The following is a 20040-nucleotide window of genomic DNA, read 5'->3' on the forward strand; positions in this document are numbered from 1 at the left end:
CACATCAGGAAGACAACAACTAAACCTCCAAAAAGTGGAACGCGAAACAAATGCATAGCAACTATTACACTGAACTAAGTCTGCCATTCCAGTGAGATCAATTATTTAAATCAGACGAATCTTAACTTTTTATTTATCCTCCTGAATACCTCAGATTACCTCCAGTTTATCTCCAGAATATCTCCAACCACAGACACTTAGAAGCAACACTCTCCAGAATATCTCCAACCACAGACACTTAGAAGCAACACTCTCCAGAATATCTCCAACCACAGACACTTAGAAGCAACACTTAGAAGAAGCAACCAAGCTCTATTAGCCAAGCTAATGACAACAACTCTTATATACTCCTAAAATCACCTCCCACTAGGAATGTTTAACACCTGGGTAGGCCTCTGCTTATTAGCAAACAATAGCTAATTTACACAGCAATCAATAGCAAGTAGCTACCTAATCCAATCAAATGCCTTATAATTACCAACAGGAAATCAAACCTTGTGCAATCAGTAACCTTTTCCTACAGATGAATCTTACCTGTAACAGTAAAAAAGAAAACTCTTAGCACAACTCTTAGACAGTTGAAGCTTCTGTAAAACTCTCCAGAATATCTCCAACCACAGACACTTAGAAGCAACACTTAGAAGAAGCAACCAAGCTCTATTAGCCAAGCTAATGACAACAACTCTTATATACTCCTAAAATCACCTCCCACTAGGAATGTTTAACACCTGGGTAGGCCTCTGCTTATTAGCAAACAATAGCTAATTTACACAGCAATCAATAGCAAGTAGCTACCTAATCCAATCAAATGCCTTATAATTACCAACAGGAAATCAAACCTTGTGCAATCAGTAACCTTTTCCTACAGATGAATCTTACCTGTAACAGTAAAAAAGAAAACGCTTAGCACAACTCTTAGACAGTTGAAGCTTCTGTAAAACTCTCCAGAATATCTCCAACCACAGACACTTAGAAGCAACACTTAGAAGAAGCAACCAAGCTCTATTTCCAGAACTACAAGAAAAGGAGAGCATTACCACTGGAATTTTCAGATCCAGTGGACGGCCAGGTGCCATCACTACCTCATTTCAGGATACTATCTTGATGAAAAACCCTGCAAAGCCAAACGAAAACACTGTGTTTCCCATAGATGCATCTAAGAGACATTTTTACAGCAGTCAATTACAAATGCCGCCTTGGAAATGGAGAAAAGATATTGGCTAACTTACTCTATCAAGCTAAACAAAGTGTTTTTTTTTTTGTTGCAAATTGTTTGTCTAACTGCTGGAGATGTCAGTGACTGGAAAAATATATCTCATATTTTGACAGGACTCAAACAGTCTGCAAATCATCTTGCATCTATGGGAAGGTGGAATGAATTATTGATAAGGCTTGGATCAGGAAGAACAATTGACTGGGCTTACCAGAGATTACTAACCGCAGAAGCAAAGCACTGGAAATGTGTTCTTTAGCACCTTGTAGGCAGTGCCCAATATCTCGGTAAACAATGCTTGGCTTTCAGAGGAAGCAACAATACACTTTACAGTTAAAACAATGGTAATTATGTGCAACACCTGGAAATGCTGACCAGATTTGATACTGTGATGCAAAATCACTTTAAAAAAAATAAAAAAATAAATTCTGAAATTCATTGTCATTATCTGGGAAAGGATATCCAAAATATCAATTGGCTCTATTTCCAAAGAAATAACAAGACGGATTATGCTACTAATATAAAAAAATAAATATTCCATTATTCTTGACTAGACCCCAGATAATGCTCTTGTGGAACAGAAGACCATCATTGTTAGGTTTGTGTCAACCACACATGTAGACTCACCAACAGCAAACCCTGAAGTAAAAAAATCAGAGGTTTCTTGAGTCATTCCAGTTTATTGTTCAACTCGTGAAGAGCAGAGCTTGAGCCACTTAACATACCATTAAGGGATATGAGAGGCCAAAAGGTATGACAAAGAGTCTAACGTGAAAGGCATGCACTCTGGTGTTCATAAAAGAATCAATGATTTGAATTCACTGGCATTCTATGTTTCTTGCAGTGCATATTCTTTAAACCTCATTTTTTTTTGGTCTGACTCAACAAATCAATGGGCCATCTTAAAGAAGCTAATCAGTAGGCTGGGGTGAAGCCACTACCAAATAAAAGATGGTCTAGCAGAATTTATGCCATTTGTCCTTTTAGATTCAAAATAGCTGAAATGTATGACTCACTCATGGAAACTGAAGAAGATGCAAGATTTGCTATTCTTGCAATAAATGATGCAGTCAAGAGCTGAACAACTTTACGTTTTTGTGTTTGCTTACTTGAGTAATACAACTTAATATGTTAAACCACATTACTGTCAAACTTCTTCAGAGTCAAACAATTTACTTGCCAGATGTTGTGGAAGTTTTAGAACCTAGTAAGACCTACTTGGAAACGTACCGGTCTGAGGAGTTACTCACAGAAGTACGAATGATGGCATTGCACATGGAAGTTGATCCTGTATTGCCTTCTTCAATGCATTAACATAATAAGTTACTTTTTTCCTGCGAGGGACAATATGATCCGATCCAAGATCGAGAAAACCAGTTGAGTGAATAGAACACTATGTTGGACGTCGCCAATCAGACATGTTCAGGGGAGATTTGAACAGCTTAAAAGATCATAGCAACTATTTTCAGTTTTTCTACAACATGAGGAAACCTAAAGACATGGATAGGGAGCACCTTTGAAGAGCTCTATGAAGTTACAAGAAGTGTTAACTGATGTAAAGTCCAAGGATAAAGATATTTATAGAATGCAGCTTTGTGAAGAGCTTATAGTCTTGGCTCCTGTTGTATCACCAAGCATGACACCAATTGAGGTTCCAGGTTATGCAAGTCAGGAATAGTTTTGCTTCAAATGTAGCATGAGCACTTTGCGTAATGTTGACACTCCCTATCACAGTGGCTTCAAGTGAAAGAAGCTTCTCAAAACAGAAAAACATTAAATATTACCTGTGTTCTTAAATGTTGCAAGAACGGCTTGTGGGTCTTGCCATGCTGTCTATTGAGAATGCCATTGCTCAAGAGATTGACTTTGCAGATTATAAAGTAAGAAAGGTAAAAAATTTTTTTTACTATGCCACAATGGCGTATGTAAGCAGAGTGATAATACAGTTGTACATTTATGTGGCATTAATGTCATGGCACATTTTTTAGGTGTAGTTATAGTCAGGCTGTATATACATGATGAATTGTAGGTTCCAACAATATAAACAAGCAAAGTTAGAGGCTTAATCTGCATGAGGTGGTGATTAGTGCGCTATGTGGAGTTTCCGCGTGTTATGGGATTAAGGCCCAGGCTATGAACATTAGTTTGTTTTGCGAGATCAGCTATGCGTTAGTTTGTGTATAGTTAGTCTTAAGGAGGTCGGAGGCATACGATTAGATATGGTGAGCATAGAACTGCTGTGTGCAGTCAGACAGGAGTCTGAATCGTAGCATAGTATGCAGCTCACTATATGTGTGATCCAGGCAGTATGTTACAACATATAGGCATAGGTGTGGTATGAGTGGTGAAAGTGCTGCTCATGGTGTTTATATTAAGCATTTCTTGTGGTGCAGTAACCTATACCCCAGTGTGTACATTCAAATGTTATGTAGCACGAAGATGGGAGGCATGCAGTAAGAAGTACAGTAGGTATTATGAGAGAGGTATACTTGTGTCTACTGGATAAAACGAAAATATGCATCACATAGGGCAGGATAGCATCTGTTTTGTGTGTAGATTGTATGCCATATACCTTGTTTTACAGTGGGTAAGGTAAATGGCCATTATGTCCTTGTGGGTAAGACATTTTTAACCTATGCCCGCCAGAGGGTATACAGAGTCCCGTAGCCAAGATGAGTGCTGCAGGCTGCCCCAGCTTACTAAGGGTCGGCAGGTTGTGTCGCTGGTAGGGGTCCCCTCGGTACCTCAGGTGAAGCATGCATTCTGGCGTGGTACTGCCACTGTCTTGACTGTCTTGTGTGGGGGTTTCTATTCTTCGCTCCACGCGGTCGAGTAGCCCCGTGAGGAGGTGGGTGGTGACGAATTTTCCGGCGCCGTTTGTCAGTGCTCTTCGGCTTGGGGGTTGCTTGCCGGTGTCGGGAGCTAGGTGATGGCACTTCAGGCAGGTTCACATCTGCTGCGGGAGGCTGAACTTGTTTCATCCTACGTGCTAGTTTCCTCCAGAAGGCCGCAAATGTGCGTTCTAGCCGTGCCAGGATATCGAGTTCTCCCTCACAGTCGCTTGGTGTACACGTGGCGTCCGCCATTGTGTTCGGCTCTGACACTGCAGGTTGTCTGTATGGGTTTGTCGCTTGCCCCTTGCATAGCCAGGCTTTCTCCCAGGATTGAACCGGGATTACCCCCACCGGTACGGGTTGGGGGGGGGGTCATGTCTTCTGAGCCGCCAGCGAGAGGACGAGGAGAGCGGCCGTCTCTCCCCAGTTCCAGCGCCCGCAGGCCGCGATCAGTCATCTCGGGCTTCCTTGCACCGTTTCTCTTGAGAGAGATATCAGGAGGTTCGTTAGGGCTTGCTGAGCTCAGGTAAGGTAACCTTGTTGAGATAAAAGGCTGTATTTGCGATTAGTCGAGTTTGGCTGTGGGAGCCCAATGAACACGCGTCTAGTCAGGAAGCTGGCCAGGCTCCGCCCCCAGAAAGGTAAATTTTTGTGTAGACCCTATAGCCTTAGTGAAATAATACTTGAACAGCTCAGATATATAAAAAAATTGGCACTTGCATTATTGATTGTATTTAGTTATACCTTGTTTTTCATTGTACTTTTATTATAATTTGCTCTTTTGTACTTTTTTTTTGTTTATAGTTTGACCCATATTTTTTTTGAATAGAGGTTAGAAAGATTGGAATGTTTGTGTTTAATGGTGCTGTCCCACATATACATTTTTTGCACTGTGTACTGTTCTTGTGTGTGTTTTAGAGAAGCCAAAACCTGTATCTTTAGCTTTTCTTTACAAGGTGCAGCACTTCTATAGTGTCATGTTATGTGGAAAATCATATTTCAAATTACCATTGGATATGATGTTTTATATTTTTTTTTTAGATTGTAATTTTTATTGGATTTTTGAGACTCTAGTTGCCATTTGATACATGTGCAATGCTGCTATGTTAGGTTTTGCATATAGGAAAAGGTTTATAATTAAAATCTAGGATCTTCAGTTTTTGAAATATTTGGGCTTAGTGAGGGGGCAAAGCCAACTTAGCCAAGGGCGTGGTGTAATGAGGTTTTGCCTAGGGTGGTAAAAATCCTTGCACCAGCCCTTTGGCTCCCCATTTATAAAAATGGCTTGAGAAAATTAGGTATGTTTTGTGAATAGGGAGCCAAGCGATTTCGGGCTGGAGCACTTTACTTCAACTGCACACTGCATTATCCAGCTTCAGTTCTGCTTCTTAAACAACCAAGACGTAACTGAAAAAATTGTCTGCTTGAAAGCCAAACGACGTTACAAGGTTAATTTCTAAGAAAAAAAATCTTGAAATCTGCATTTTTGTAAAATAAAAAAGCGAGCTAAAGTGCAACAGGGGCCTGGAGTGTCCTTTTTAAAGGTAAAAACAAGTGAATGTGTTAGGGGCTACAGTAGCAGCTGGGGGAGGGACCCTATGGCAGACTGATTCTATCCCTCAAATCCTCCCCAAAACCATATCACTACCCCTGGCTCTCACTGCCTACCTCTCCATGCTAAACCCTAAAGAGTGCCTCTCTCCCGGGCCTGCAAGCAATTCAGTAGAGCCAGAGAGTACCACGAGGACTTCAGCAGGGCATAGCCATATTTCTCTGGAACTACTGCTCACCAGTGGTTACCAACATCACCTGTTAACTTCAACCTCTGTTTTGCTCACTTCCCCACCAGCTAGGAGAGCACTAGTTGGAGGGGAGGTACAAGAGACTAAGTCGAACAATCACTCCCTGAGGGCCAGGGGGAGTTCCACCCTTTCAGTTCATAGGCTCTCCTGAGATTTGACCCTTCAAAAGACACAACCGCTGTGGAACGGTTTTCGGCCAGGACTTTGATAGCAGCCAGTCAAATATTCATCCCGGTGGTGAATTGGGAATTCTGCATGGATCCGAGCACTGTTTTTGCCAACAGTGCTTGGATCAGAGCCAACTGGGGATGTATGTGGGGGTTTGGGACCAGTTCTTTGTGTTTTTGGTGGTATTTTTTTACGTTAGGCTCTCTGTGTCTGGGAGATCGTTAATTTATGCGAGGTATTACGCAATTTCCTCACAGAGATGCCAGGGCAGGATCACCTATGCTTTGAATGGAGACCCCATGCTGGGGGTCCATGCATTAAAGAGTGCATTGTTTCCAATAAAATTAGTTATACAAAGGACATAATAACACATGCAGAAACTGAAGGATTGGTGATTTCACTTACAGCACTTGAAATGGAGATTTGTACTTGCCTGTGTTTTTGCCGTTTTGTAGAATGAAATATAGGGACTGGACTAAATAATGAGCTCCTTACAGAAAGTACCGCCTTCCACAAACTGTATAAGCAAAACAGCAAATTTTGGAATGTGTACCTGAATTTCCTTTAGATCTTTGTCATGTAGGTTTTGAAGTGGATCTATGAAGTTTTGCTTCACATCAATGTCCAAGCAGTCTTTGATATCAGAAAGCTCCCGCATACTTTCTCCCACGTCAACCAGAGCTGGGCCTGTGGGGGATAGATAACTTTAGGAAGAAATCAGACACAAATATATAAAAATCCAAGTAGTACCGCTAGCATTGTTTTATGTAGATCTGTATGGATGCACAGACCATTTTTATTAATAAAAAACCTGATATTCTATTGACATAAATTGGTACGCTGCCATAATGAAATGTATTTATTTTTTAGTATAATAGTTCAAGTGAACCTGTCAGACGAGTTCACTGTAAATTAATAAAGCCCACCATAAAAAATAAGAAAATACATCCCACCATTATTATAGTTTCAATCCCAACAAATCCACTGAATACATCATTTATCACAGCAATAATGATGCATTCAATGTAAATGTGTATATATATATATATATATCTCAATTGGGTAATGTGTGTATGGATCTTTGCATTAGGCAGTATGTATGGATGCATGGATGTATTAGGCAGTATGTGTGTATGGATGTATTGACTAGGCAATATGATGTGTTTCTGTAAGAAGTACAGCCATTGTTAATATAACTATGTAAACAACAATAAAAGAAAACCGCGCCCTTATTATGATACGGACATACGTACTCAAGTCCTTTTGGCCTTACAATTTCAACGGTATACCTCAAAAAAAAGAGAAATATACAAAATAATAGTGTAACCCTGTGAGTAATCTGAGAGTGAAAAATAAATATATGGTTATACACTCACATTTGGCAGAGCTAAATACAGAGCTCTGCTGTTTTAGCGCGTAGACGGAATAATCCCCGTCCTAGGATATATGTGAAGTAGTCAGCGTCTTGATGGTCTCAAATAGAAAAAACAGACAGGAATATCCACATAGTGTAGTAAGTACCAATATTAGTATGGGTGATAAGTGAATAAAAGGTATCGTATTTTATTCACTTATCACCCATACTAATATTGGTACTTACTACACTATGTGGATATTCCTGTCTGTTTTTTCTATTTGAGACCATCAAGACGCTGACTACTTCACATATATCCTAGGACGGGGATTATTCCGTCTACGTGCTAAAACAGCAGAGCTCTGTATTTAGCTCTGCCAAATGTGAGTGTATAACCATATATTTATTTTTCACTCTCAGATTACTCACAGGGTTACACTATTATTTTGTATATTTCTCTTTTTTTTGAGGTATACCGTTGAAATTGTAAGGCCAAAAGGACTTGAGTACGTATGTCCGTATAATAATAAGGGCGCGGTTTTCTTTTATTGTTGTTCACTATTGTTCTCTCATAAGGTGGGGAATCCTTGTGCTGATCACTGCTGCCCATCTAATATCACCTGTTACACTATAGTGAGCGCCTATATTCTGTTTGTTTTGAATATAACTATGTAACCTGGTAACCAAGAGGAGTGGATGGGAATGTGCATGTCTACACAATAAAAACTTCCCTGTACTAGTCAGTGGGCTGTTGAGTGAGCATGTGTACTGTGTGGCTGTTGCATTCAAAATGCCTGAGCAAATAGAGCAACAAATCTGCATCAAATGTTATGTTAAGCTTGAACATTCCTGCGCTGAAACTATTCAGATGATTCAAAAGGCAATCAGTGCAGTTCAAATAAAAGTGTTGCACAAACGCTTCAAATATGGTTACAAATCTGTTGAAAGATTTAGCACCCTGCGAATTCTGGCTTTTCCCAAAACTAAAATCACCTGTGAAAGGGAAGAGATTTCAGATTGTAGATAATATTCAGGTAAATACGATGAGGTTGCCGCTTCCAACAAATGATTTTGCAGAGTGTTTTGAACAGTGGAAGAGACACTGGGAGATCTGTGTGATGTGTTTTGTGTTATGAATGAGATGATTTTCAGCAAAATGTGTTGAAAGACAAACAGCTTCAGCAACCACATCTTGCTACTTACCAAATGACCACCATTTCCCCTTCTAAGGAGGTCTAAGGAGAGGTTATGGTCAGGGCCGGATTAACATAGGGGCTGATGGAGCTGCAGCTCCAGGCCCAGGCCCATGGAATAGGCCCATTTAAAAAAAAAAAAAAAAAATTTTTTTTTTTTTTTTTTTTTTTTTACACACTACTCTTAGGTTTGCCACCTGACTGGTATTTTACTGGTTTTCCACCTGACTGGTATTTGAGGCTGCCTGGCCGTGCCAGTATTGCAGCAATACCGGCAATACAAATGCAGGTATTTTTCTAGGAATAAATGGAGATTACTCTGCAATACCAGCACCGGCCAGTAGGGGTCACTGTGTGTGGAGAGAGGCAGGGATAGGAAGTTACAGCATATCCCTGCCTCTCTCTACTACTTACTGATCCGTGGGGGAGCAGCAACACAGCACAGAGTCCAGACAGCAGCTCTACAGCTCAGGTAAGAGAGGGATGGGGGGAAAGGCAGCAGGGACACATGGGGACACTGAGACACTAGGGGACACATGTAGACACTGAGACACTAGGGGACACTGAGACACTAGGTGACATATGGGGACACTGAGACACTAGGGGACACAGACACTAGGGGACAAATGGGGACACAGACACTAGGGGACACTGAGACACTAGGACACATGGGGACACAGACACTGGGAGACCTAGAAACACCGAGACAATTGGGGACACTGGAAAACATGGGGACACTGAGACACTGGGGACACTGGGACACATGGGGATGCTGAGACACATGGGGATGCTGAGACACATGGGGATGCTGTGAGACATAGGGACATTGGGAGACATTGGGACACAGAGACACTATGTCCCCATTTCTCCCAGTGTCCCCATGTCCACCATCCAGTGTTGCTAGTGTCTCAGTGTCCCCAAGTCTCCCAGTGTCTGTGTCCCATGTCTCTCAGTGTGCCTAGTGTCCCCATGTGTCCCAGTGTCCTTATATGTCCCAGTGTCCCCATGTCTATGTCCACAACTGTCCCCATGTCTCCCAGTGTCCCCAAGTGTCTGTCTCCCAGCCAGTGTCCCCTAGTCTCCCAGTGTCACCTAGTCTCCCAGTGTCCCCATGTCTCTGTGCCCCTAGTGTCTTAGTGTCCCCAAATGGTTCAGTGTCCCCATGTCTCCCAGTGTCTGTGTTCCTAGTGTCTCAGTGTGCCTAGTGTCCCCATGTCTCCCAGTGTCCCTATATGTCCCAGTGTCCCCATGTCTATGTCCACAACTGTCCCCATGTCTCCCAGTGTCCCCAAGTGTCTGTCTCCCAGCCAGTGCCCCCAGTGTCCCCTAGTCTCCCAGTGTCCCCTAGTCTACCAGTGTCGTCTGTGTTCCCATGTCTCTGTGTCCCTAGTGTCTTAGTGTCCCCAAATGTTTCAGTGTCCCCATATCTCCCAGTGTCTGTGTCCCTAGGGTCTCAGTGTCCCCATTTCTCCCAGTTTCCCCAAATATTTCAGTGTCACCATGTCTCCCAGTGTCCCCATGTCTCTGTGTCCCCCGGTTTCTCAGTGTCCCTGGGTCTCTCAGTGTCCCCATGTCTCTCAGTGTCCCCATGTCTCACTGTGTCCCCAGTATCCTAGTGACATGGGGACACACTGAGACATTGGGACACTGGGAGAAATGGGGACACTGAGACACTGGGAGACTAGGGGACTGGGCGACATGGGGACACTGACACTGTGATACATAGGGACACTGAGACACTGGGTGACTTGCGAGACTGAGACACTGGGAGCAATCCATCTATACAGCAGAATCAAACTGTGAGTAGTTTGTTGGTGATTTTACAGAATTTTCTCTGATGTCACTCCTTGTGATTATACAAATGATTAAGGCTAGTATTTTTTTTTCCAAGAAAGGTGGCAACCCTAACTACTCTTCACATACTCTTGCTTAAAGGAGCACTATAGGGTCAGGAACACAATCATGTATTTCTGACCCTATTATGTTAAAACCACCACCCTGGCCCCTTCTTGCCTCCCTAAGTATAGTAAAATATAACTTGTATTCAAGTCTGCAGCTGCTGGCTCTGCCGCTGAACTGACTGTCTGCTGACATCATCAGAAGTGGTGGTCTGAGCAAATTACAATACTTCCCCATAGGATTGGCTGAGACTGTCAACTAGGCAGATCAGGGGCAGAGCCAGCACAAGCCCTGGCCAATCAGCATCTCCTCATAAAGATAAATTGAATCAATGCATCTGTATGAGGAAAGTTCAGTGTCTGCATGCAGAGGGTGGAGACACTGAATGACAGTGCTGCACACTAGGCAGTACTGTCCCAGGAAGCACCTCTAGCAGCCATCTAAGGAGTGGCCAGTGGAGTTATTTTCTCTGAAAAGACAGTGTTTACTGCAAAAGGCCTGAATGGAATGATTCTACTTACCAGAACAAATACAATAAGCTGTAGTTGTTATGGTGACTATAGTGTCCCTTTAAGTTTGGAAGCTTAAGAGGGATGTATGGGAACAAAACTTGTGTGGACTGGCTGACAATAAAATTAGTTTAGGTAATGCAGACGCTTGTCTCTTTTAACACTGTGGCATGTCCCCTTTCTTCTACACTCACTACATACACCTTTTCTCTGTCCCAGACTATATACCAGGAACTTCTGCCTGCTAGTAAGAAAGTAAGGAGACAAGTGGACATGTGAGTGCTAGGGGACAGTCCTTAGAAAGCATGGAGTGAACGCATCATTAGACACATTTATGTCAAGCTCAGGGTGCTGCCTGCATAGTATGCCCTTAGTTGGACAGCCTGCAGGATTGGCGGGCAGCCTGACATGCATTCATGCCAGGCTGTCCTTCAAATTCTTTGGACAGACATGCCCCCTTTTTGGGCATGTTCTCCCCTTTTAGCAGGTCTGGTCACGTGATTTGCACCAATGGCCCACCCTTTTACCCCGCCCATTGACTTCCTGCTTCACTGGACACTGCTGTTAGGGGTTATGGATTTACTTGAAAGATGAAAGCATAAATTAGAGAGAGATTAGCTTAGAGTATGTGTTTTCTTATAGCCGCATCCTATGAGTTTTTCTCCATCAGATACATGACGCTTGGGAGGTATGACTGTTTTAGTGTTTTTGGTCAATAAGATTCTGTAATTAGGCCTATCATAATTGTCAGCACCAGGCCCAGTGTGCTCTTAATCCGGCCCTGGTTATGGTAAGTATATCTACCTAACCACTCTCCTCCCACCCAGGCACTACCATATAAGCACAAATTTATCTATGGAGAGTTTGTAAAAAGAAATATATATATATATATATATTTTTATTTTTTTTCAAGGCCACTGACAGATTAAGTACAATGTGTGACATTCAGTAAACACATAATTTTAGGGAATTGAAAACAAATGTAAAATGTAGGCAAAAATATTTAGTCTAGAAAAAAATTATCAGACTCAACTATATGTACAGCTTGGCTAGTTACCCCAACTTTGGCATTTTGGTTTACTATAATTTAGTGTTTAATGAATCAATTATAGTGTTTTATTTTTATTTAATATTAAAATGTGTTTCTAAACCCTCATTACAATATTTAAATACATATTACCGCAAGTTTAATGTTGTGAAACTCACATACCCATCAAATATTAAAGGGACACTGAAGGCACTGTGTCTGCTTCATCTTATTAAACTGGTTATAGTGTCTTGAGTCCCCTCGTACCATCATTTCATTCATCATTAAACAGTTTTTAATGTTTGCGTTTTATTGCTAAATGAGAGTCCAGAGCAGCCCATTCCCTCTGTGCTGCTTTGGCTAATAGGGAAGTTCTAGCTTGAGCTGAAATGGGCAGCTGTGATTGGCTGGGAGTGTCAGTAGACTGTTTTAGCCTTTTAGACCTTCAACTGATGGTATGACTACAAGGAAGTGTGAAATCTCTGCCTTAGCCACACCTCCAGAAAGGGCCAGACTGTAAAGTGGCCAGCTACCCGTATTTAGGGTTAAATTGCTCTAAAGTGGTTTAGGGAGGGACAGTGCCAGAGGACTCCAGGCACTATAATCAATTCAAAGAGATAAAATTGTAATAGTGACTACAGTGTCCCTTTAAGAAATTAGTGACAACTGGAACAGAAATAGAACTCAAATCAATTTACCAAAGTTTGACTCATCACCAATTTCTTTGCCAAACTTGAACATTGCTTCTGCCAATAAAGCCTCAGCTTGAGGGTAACCAGGTCCTTTTTCTTGGCCTCTAATTTTTGACATTGTATTGATCATGCTGAGTTTAGCCCGGGAAGCTGTGAATGAAAAAGCAGAGTTAAGAAAAACAAACATTCATTAACAAACCAACATTACTTTCCACACTTCAGATGTTGTAGGTGACATCTACCATAATACTGTGCCAACATTGTAGCTGTAATAGCATTCTGGGAGATGTAATGCACATCTGGAATGCCAATGCTTGCCTGCCCCCATTTAACATATCTACTCTTTGGTCTCTTTGTTTTTCTTTTTTAAAACTGTTTTATAGGTCTGTATCAGTGCCCAAATCACCACTAATGGTTTAGATTTTAAACTGTATGATAATGGAACAAGGAGAGAATCATTGTTGCCCCCTTTTGCCATTGCTATTCAATCTAGCCTTAGAACCTACTGTAAGATTGCTTCATAAAACCAAGCTCTGATTTTATCAAAGTTACCGTTTTTAGTGGCAATGTACTTTCATATATTTCTAATCCCTCAATATCCATTCCAGCAATTGCACACATCCTCCATTACCACACTACCATCTCAGGCTACCTACCACCAGGGCCGGCCTTAGGGGTGTGCGAGCTGTGCGGCCGCACAGGGTGCCATGGTGCAGGGGGCGCCCTGCGGCCGCATAGCTCACACGGCATGTCTGTTAGCCGCAATGCTAACAAGACATTTGCCTTGGGCGGCATTTTCCAGGGGGCGGCAAAAAAAGCCGCACCCAAATGCCCAAGGCAAATGTCTTGTTAGCCTTGTGGCTAACAGACATGCCGGGCTGCTGGGCGGTCGGGCGGCGCTGGCGGGCGGCTGGCGAGGGAGCACTTCCTCTGAGCTGTATGCTCAGCTCCCTCGCGCACCGCAGAGTGAGGCTGGGAGCCGGAATATGACGTCATATTCCGGCTCCCAGCCTCACTCTGCGGCGCGCGAGGGAGCTGAGCAAACAGCTCAGAGGAAGTGCTCCCTCGCCAGCCGCCCGCCAGCGCCGCCCGCCCAGCCCAGCAGCCACTGGACCACCAGGGAGGAAGAGACCCCCCCCCCCCCAGCATTCCCAAAGGTAAGGAGGCTGGGGGGGGTGTCTAAATAAATTTAAAAAAATGTGTTAATGTGGGCGAGTGTGTGTGTCTGTTAGTGTGTGTGTGTCTGTGTATGTTAGTGTGTGTCTGTGTCTGTTAGTGTGTGTCTGTGTCTGTAAGTGTGTGTGTGTGTGTGTTAGTGTGTGTCTGTGTCTGTTAGTGTGTGTGTGTGTGTGAGTGTGTGTCTGTGTATGTTAGTGTGTGTCTGTGTCTGTTAGTGTGTGTCTGTGTCTGTTAGTGTGTGTCTGTGTCTGTTAGTGTGTGTCTGTGTCTGTTAGTGTGTGTCTGTGAGTGTGTTTGTCTGTTAGTGAGTGTGTGTGTCTGACTGTGTGTGTGTGTGTGTGGCTGTCTGCCTGTGTGTGTGTCTGTTTGCCTGTGTGTGTGTGAGACTGTCTGCGCGTGTGTGTGTGTGACTGTCTGCGCGTGTGTGTGTGAGACTGTCTGCGCGTGTGTGTGTGAGACTGTCTGCGCGTGTGTGTGTGAGACTGTCTGCGCGTGTGTGTGTGAGACTGTCTGCGCGTGTGTGTGTGTGAGACTGTCTGCGCGTGTGTGTGTGGGACTGTCTGCGTGTGTGTGTGTGACAGGGTGTGTGGGAAGGGGTAAGGAGTGGGGGAGGGGGGACGGGAAGGGGGGGCGCTGTGAAGATTTTTTGCACAGGGCGCCCAAATGCCTAAGGCCGGCCCTGCCTACCACATACACTTTGCATACTCCACAGATATGGCATAGTTAGATAAGCCACCTATAAGCTGCTAACAGAACTATCACAGCCAAATTTGGAACCCAGACTTCAGTAGCTGGGAAAATGTTTACTTAAACTATTCTCTCTTCATACCTTGAACCTATCAATACTTATTATTCACCTTAAGAGGCACTTTTCTGCTTGGAAATCACTCCTATTAATACTGACAAGTAGAACACGGTTTAAAAAAATTCTTGCCTATACTCAAATTTAAATACATATTCCAGTCCCTCCCTATAATATTTTCCCCATGCAGAGAACAGAATATCCTCCTTCCTATGGAACAATAAGCATTTCAAGATCACGTTACAAATAACTCCAGCAGCCAAAAGGCAGTTTTGTGCTCAATCTCCTCAATTTACGGTCAGTACGGTCATGCTGTGGACTGGATTACACAGTCTCATATAGCTCAACAATTTTCTCTGGGTATACATCTAACCCAAATACTCCACACTCTATACGAGGACCTTCATTCAGAGAAGAAGAATCCCATCCTATACACCATTAGTAAGACCTGGAATCTGATCAGATTGTGCATGTGTTTTTAGTGACAATTATCAAGATTCAATGAGAATTTAAATTTCTTGGCCTATCCTTTATTTCAGGAATGATTGGCAGGTTACCCCTATAAAAATTGGGCCAGGGTTGGGATACACTATCTTGGTGACTGTATTGACTCGAGTTCCAATACTTTACTCTCTTCAGGGCCGGATTAAGAGCCCAGTGGGCCTGGTGCTGATAATTATGATGGGCCTAATTACAAAATCTTATTGACCAAAAACACTAAAACAGTCCTACCTCCTAAGCGTCATGTATCTGATGGAGATGATGCTGTAGGGAAACTCATAGGATGCAACTATGAGAAAACACATACCCTTTGCTAATCTCATGCTTTCATCTTTCAAGTAAACCCATACCCCCTAACAGCAGTGTCGAGTAAAGCAGGAAATCTATGGATGCGGTAAAAGGGTGGGCTACTGACACAAATCACATAACCAGAACGGCCGAAAGGGCGAACATACACAAAAAGGGGGAATGTCTGTCTCCCTATGTCTCCCAGTCCCTTAGTGTTTGTGTCCTCATGTCTCCCAGTGTCAGACACGAGGGGACACGGGGAGACATGGGGCACTGAGACACTGTGATATATAGGGGACACTGGAGACTTGATAAAAACCTGGGTACAGGTCAAAATGTTGCGGTGTCCAATAAACCTGCTTAAAGCTATCACAGTGAGTGCCTGAGATTTTTTCTTTTATACTAGGGGACACAGACACTACGGGCACAGAGACACTATGGGCACAGAGACACTACAAGCACAGAGACACTACGGGCACAGAGACACTACGGGCACAAAGACACTACAGGCACAGAGAGACATGGGGCACTGAGAGACATGGGGCACTGAGACACTGATACATAGGGGACACTGATAGATGGGGACATTGGAGACTTGATAAAGACCTGGGTACAGGTCGAAACGTTGTGGTGTCCAATAAACCTGCCTAAAGCTATCACAGTGAGTGCCTGAGATTTTTTCTTTTATACTAGGGGACACTGAGACACTAGGAAACATGGGGACACAGAGACATTGGGAGACTAGGGGACTTTGGGAGTCTAGGGAACACTGAGACACTAGGGACACTGGCACACTACAGACACTTAGAGACACCAGGGACACATGGGGATACTGAGATACTAGGGACACTGGCTGGGAGACATGGGGACACTGCCATGTCTCCTATGTCTCAAAGTCGCCCAGTGTCCCCATGTCTCCCTGTGTCTCCATGCCTCTGTGTCCCCATGTCGCCCAGTGTCCCCTAGTGTTTGTATCCCCATGTCTCCCAGTGTCCCTTAGAGTCTGTGTCCTCATGTCTCCCAGTGTCCTGATGTCACTAGGACACTAGGGGACACTTAGAGACATGGGGACACTGGGAGACATGGGCCCACTGAGCCACTAGGGACAGTGGCTGGGAGACATGGGGACACAGACTAGGGGCCACTGGGAGACATGGGGCCACTGTGTCCCTAGTGTCTCAGGGTCATGGGTGTCCGAATGGGGGGGTAAAGTGGGGAACTAGCGATTGGCTTAGAGTGTCAGCTGACCACTCTAGTCAATCAGCGGCACCCATGCCCAACGTCAATCTGCACTTCCTGACACTCTGTTTCAGAAGTCAAATACCACTGAGCGACCTGGAGATCTGGAGCTGAAGGAAGCCTTTGGGGGTAAACCATTTGAGAGCGGTTTCACTCCTTCAAAGAAAGAGCACCCAGGGGCCTCCTTGCATCACAGCATTTTCATTTAGATAAAGCTGTTATGGTGACCATAATGTTCCTGTAATTTGATGAAAGGAACACTATAGTGTCAGGAATACAAACATATATTCCTGACACCATAGTTGTGAAAACGCTATTCATCCTTGCTTTATGTGAAAATTACTATGCTCCTTCCCTTTAATGACACTGTCAAAAAGGGGCCAAGCATGGATGTCATTACAATTATGTCCCCCCCACCGCCCCTGCGGACGTCCATGCTCAGGGTCCCCATGTTCCCCAGTGTCCCAATGTCTCAGCGTCCCCATGTCTCGGAGCTGCTGTCTGGACTCTCTGTGCAGAGCTGCTCCCCCGTGGATCAGTGAGTAGAGAGAGGCAGGGAGGGAGATGCCGTAACTTCTTTTCACTGCCTCTCTCCACACAAACAGCGACCCCTACTGGCCGGCGCTGGTATTGCAGAATAATCTATGTTTATACTGAGACAGACATTTGTATTGCCGGTATTACTGCAATACCGGCACCGGCTAGGCAGCCTCAAATACCTGAGAAATACTTCTGAGAAATACCTGCCAACCCTAAGAAATACATGAGAAATACCTGGCAACCCTAAGAGTAGTGTGTAAAAAAAAAAAAAAAAAAAAAAAGTAAAAATTTTTTTTTTTTTTTTTTTTAAACCAATGGGCCTATTCCATGGGCCTGGGCCTGGAGCTGCAGCTCCATCAGCCCCTATGTTAATCCGGCCCTGACTCTCTTTAACAACTTTCAGGGACCAATTCTCTCACCGTCTCAATAATATTTGTTAATTTCTCCAAATATACAGTTTCATCAAATTTTTAAAACTAACTTTTCTGACAAAGACAGGGACAACCCATTAGACAATATTACGTTATTACCTCAGGACAGGCAATACACATTAAGCACACCTTATGCAGACATTCGGCCACATTTAAACTATAAACCACCCGCCATGGATCCAGGAAGGTGACTTATTTATTTCCCAGATCTTTATATGAAGACTCTTCTTACTACATAGACCACTACTCTCAAACTGTTACCTGCATCCATGTCTCAAGAAATGCATTTAAATATTTTTCACCATACTAAATTAGCATTGGAGCATCATCAATTGAAATGGAGACCTTTATGTAACAGTTTGATGTAAACGCGTGCAGCCAGGAAGGTGCGGACTTAACCACACTTCTGGTCTTGTGAGTCTACGCAGGGGAAATGAGCGACGCTGGAGGTCCTCACACAGCGTGAGGACGTCCAGCGACGCTCTAGCAAGGAAAATCCTTGCTATAAATCAGGAAGTGACCTCTAGTCTAGTGTCTAGTAGACAGCCACTAGAGGTGGAGTTAACTCTGCAAGGTAATTATTGCAGTTTATAAAAAACTGCAATAATTACACTTGCAGGGTTAGGAGTAGTGGGAGTTGGCACCCAGACCACTCCAATGAGCAGAAGTGGTCTGGGGGCCTGGTGTGTCCCTTTAAGGAACACAAATCTGTATTTCAAACAATATAGAGTCCCTCGCCTACTCCTATCTAGGTGTCCATTCCCCTCCCCCAATGTAAAAATTGACTTTAATAATCATTTTAGTTACTTTTTTTTTTTTTTTTTAGCTCTCTACCTCCTGTAATATCCTAGAGAAAGTATGGCCTTCTCCGCAGATCTCAAATCCAACACTCCTCATAGAGGGACCGAATGCACATGCAGAACTGTCCATAGGAAAGAACCGAATCAATGCTTTCCCATGGGGCTTCCACCATATGACAGTTTTACTCGGTCAGTGCTGTAGAAGTACCTCTAGTGGTGATCATACTGGCTGTCAGAGGTGGACTTAATTCTGCAATGTAAACATTAGTTTCTCAAAAACTGCAATGTTTATCATCACAGAGTTACAGGGATACTGCACCCAGACCAGTTCGTTCGGAGAGTCAGAGAAATTCTTAACCCCTTCAGGACCGGACTGTTTTGGCCATGTTTTACGTTAAGGACCAGAGCTGTTTTAACACTTTTGTGGTGTTTGTGTTTAGCTGTAATTTTCCTCTCTCTCATTTACTGTTCCCATACAAATCATATATTGTTTTTTTCAGGACAATAATTACATACAATTATTTGTATCATGTCATATAAATTTACTTTAAAAATATGGTGAAAAATGTAAAAATTATTTTTTTCTTTTTTTACTTTTACTTGAAAAATATTTTACTTGTCTACAAAAGCTAATAAAAAAAATGCTAAACAGATTCAAAATTGTGTCCTGAGTTTAAAAACACCCAGTGTTTACATGCTATTTATTTTTTTGCAAGTTATAGGGCTATAAGTACAAATAGGAAATTGCGGTTTCAAAATATATATTTTGAAAATGTATCAATAGTGACATTGTAACACTGTTATCGGTCATAAATATCTGAATTACATCTCACATGTACATATTTTTTTTAAAGTAGACAACCCAGAGTATTCAATATGGGTATGTCCAGTCTTTTTTAGTAGCCACTTAGTCACAAACACTGGCCAAAGTTAGCATTTAGATTTGTTTGTGTGTTAAAAATGCAAAAAACTATTATGAACGCTAACTTTGGCCAGTGTTTTTGACTAAGTGGCTACTAAAAAGGTGGAAAATACCCCATTTGCAATACCTTGGGTTGTCTTCTTTTGCAAATGGTATGCCATAGGTTGATTAGGTGATGAAGGTTTTTCAGCTGGTTTTGGAGGAGCAGCTGGTTTCCTAAATGATGAACCTGAGAGAGCTTTTTCGGCCTTTCTTTCCCTAAGCCGTCTGTCAATACTGATTGATAGTTGAATAAGAGCGTTTAATGTAGCAGGAAGTTCAGTTCTAGAAAGTTCATCCTTTACTCCTTCGGATAACCCAATTCGAAATTGGTTGCGCAGGATTATATCGTTCCATTGAGTTTCTATTGCCCATCTCTTAAACTCAGCTATGTAATCTTCGACAGGTCTATGTTTTTGCTGGAGGGTTCGGATGGTTAGATCAGCTGTAGACTGTTTATTAGGATCTTCGTAAAGGAGAGACATAGCTTCAAAGAACTCGTCCAATGAGTCTAAGATGGGATCATCATTTTCCAAGAAGGAGTGGGCCCAGGCCATAGGTTCACCTCTTAGGAAGGAGATAACTGAACAACCCTTAGATCTTTCAGT

The 20040-nt window shown here is 43.0% G+C and overlaps 1 protein-coding gene across 1 annotated transcript in view; it reads right to left on the reverse strand.

The window, feature by feature from the left end:
* Positions 1-20040, reverse strand: part of SH3GL2 (SH3 domain containing GRB2 like 2, endophilin A1) — a 224968-nt gene that overhangs the window by 18749 nt on the left and 186179 nt on the right. The window contains exons 4-5 of the mRNA XM_063457243.1: positions 12698-12841; positions 6571-6704 (exon numbers count right to left, since the gene is read on the reverse strand). Coding sequence (XP_063313313.1) covers positions 6571-6704; positions 12698-12841 — 278 coding nt within the window. The remainder of the gene's footprint in view (positions 1-6570; positions 6705-12697; positions 12842-20040) is intronic.

Source organism: Pelobates fuscus, chromosome 5 (assembly GCF_036172605.1).
Source record: "Pelobates fuscus isolate aPelFus1 chromosome 5, aPelFus1.pri, whole genome shotgun sequence".
NCBI classification, from domain to species: Eukaryota; Metazoa; Chordata; class Amphibia; order Anura; family Pelobatidae; genus Pelobates; species Pelobates fuscus.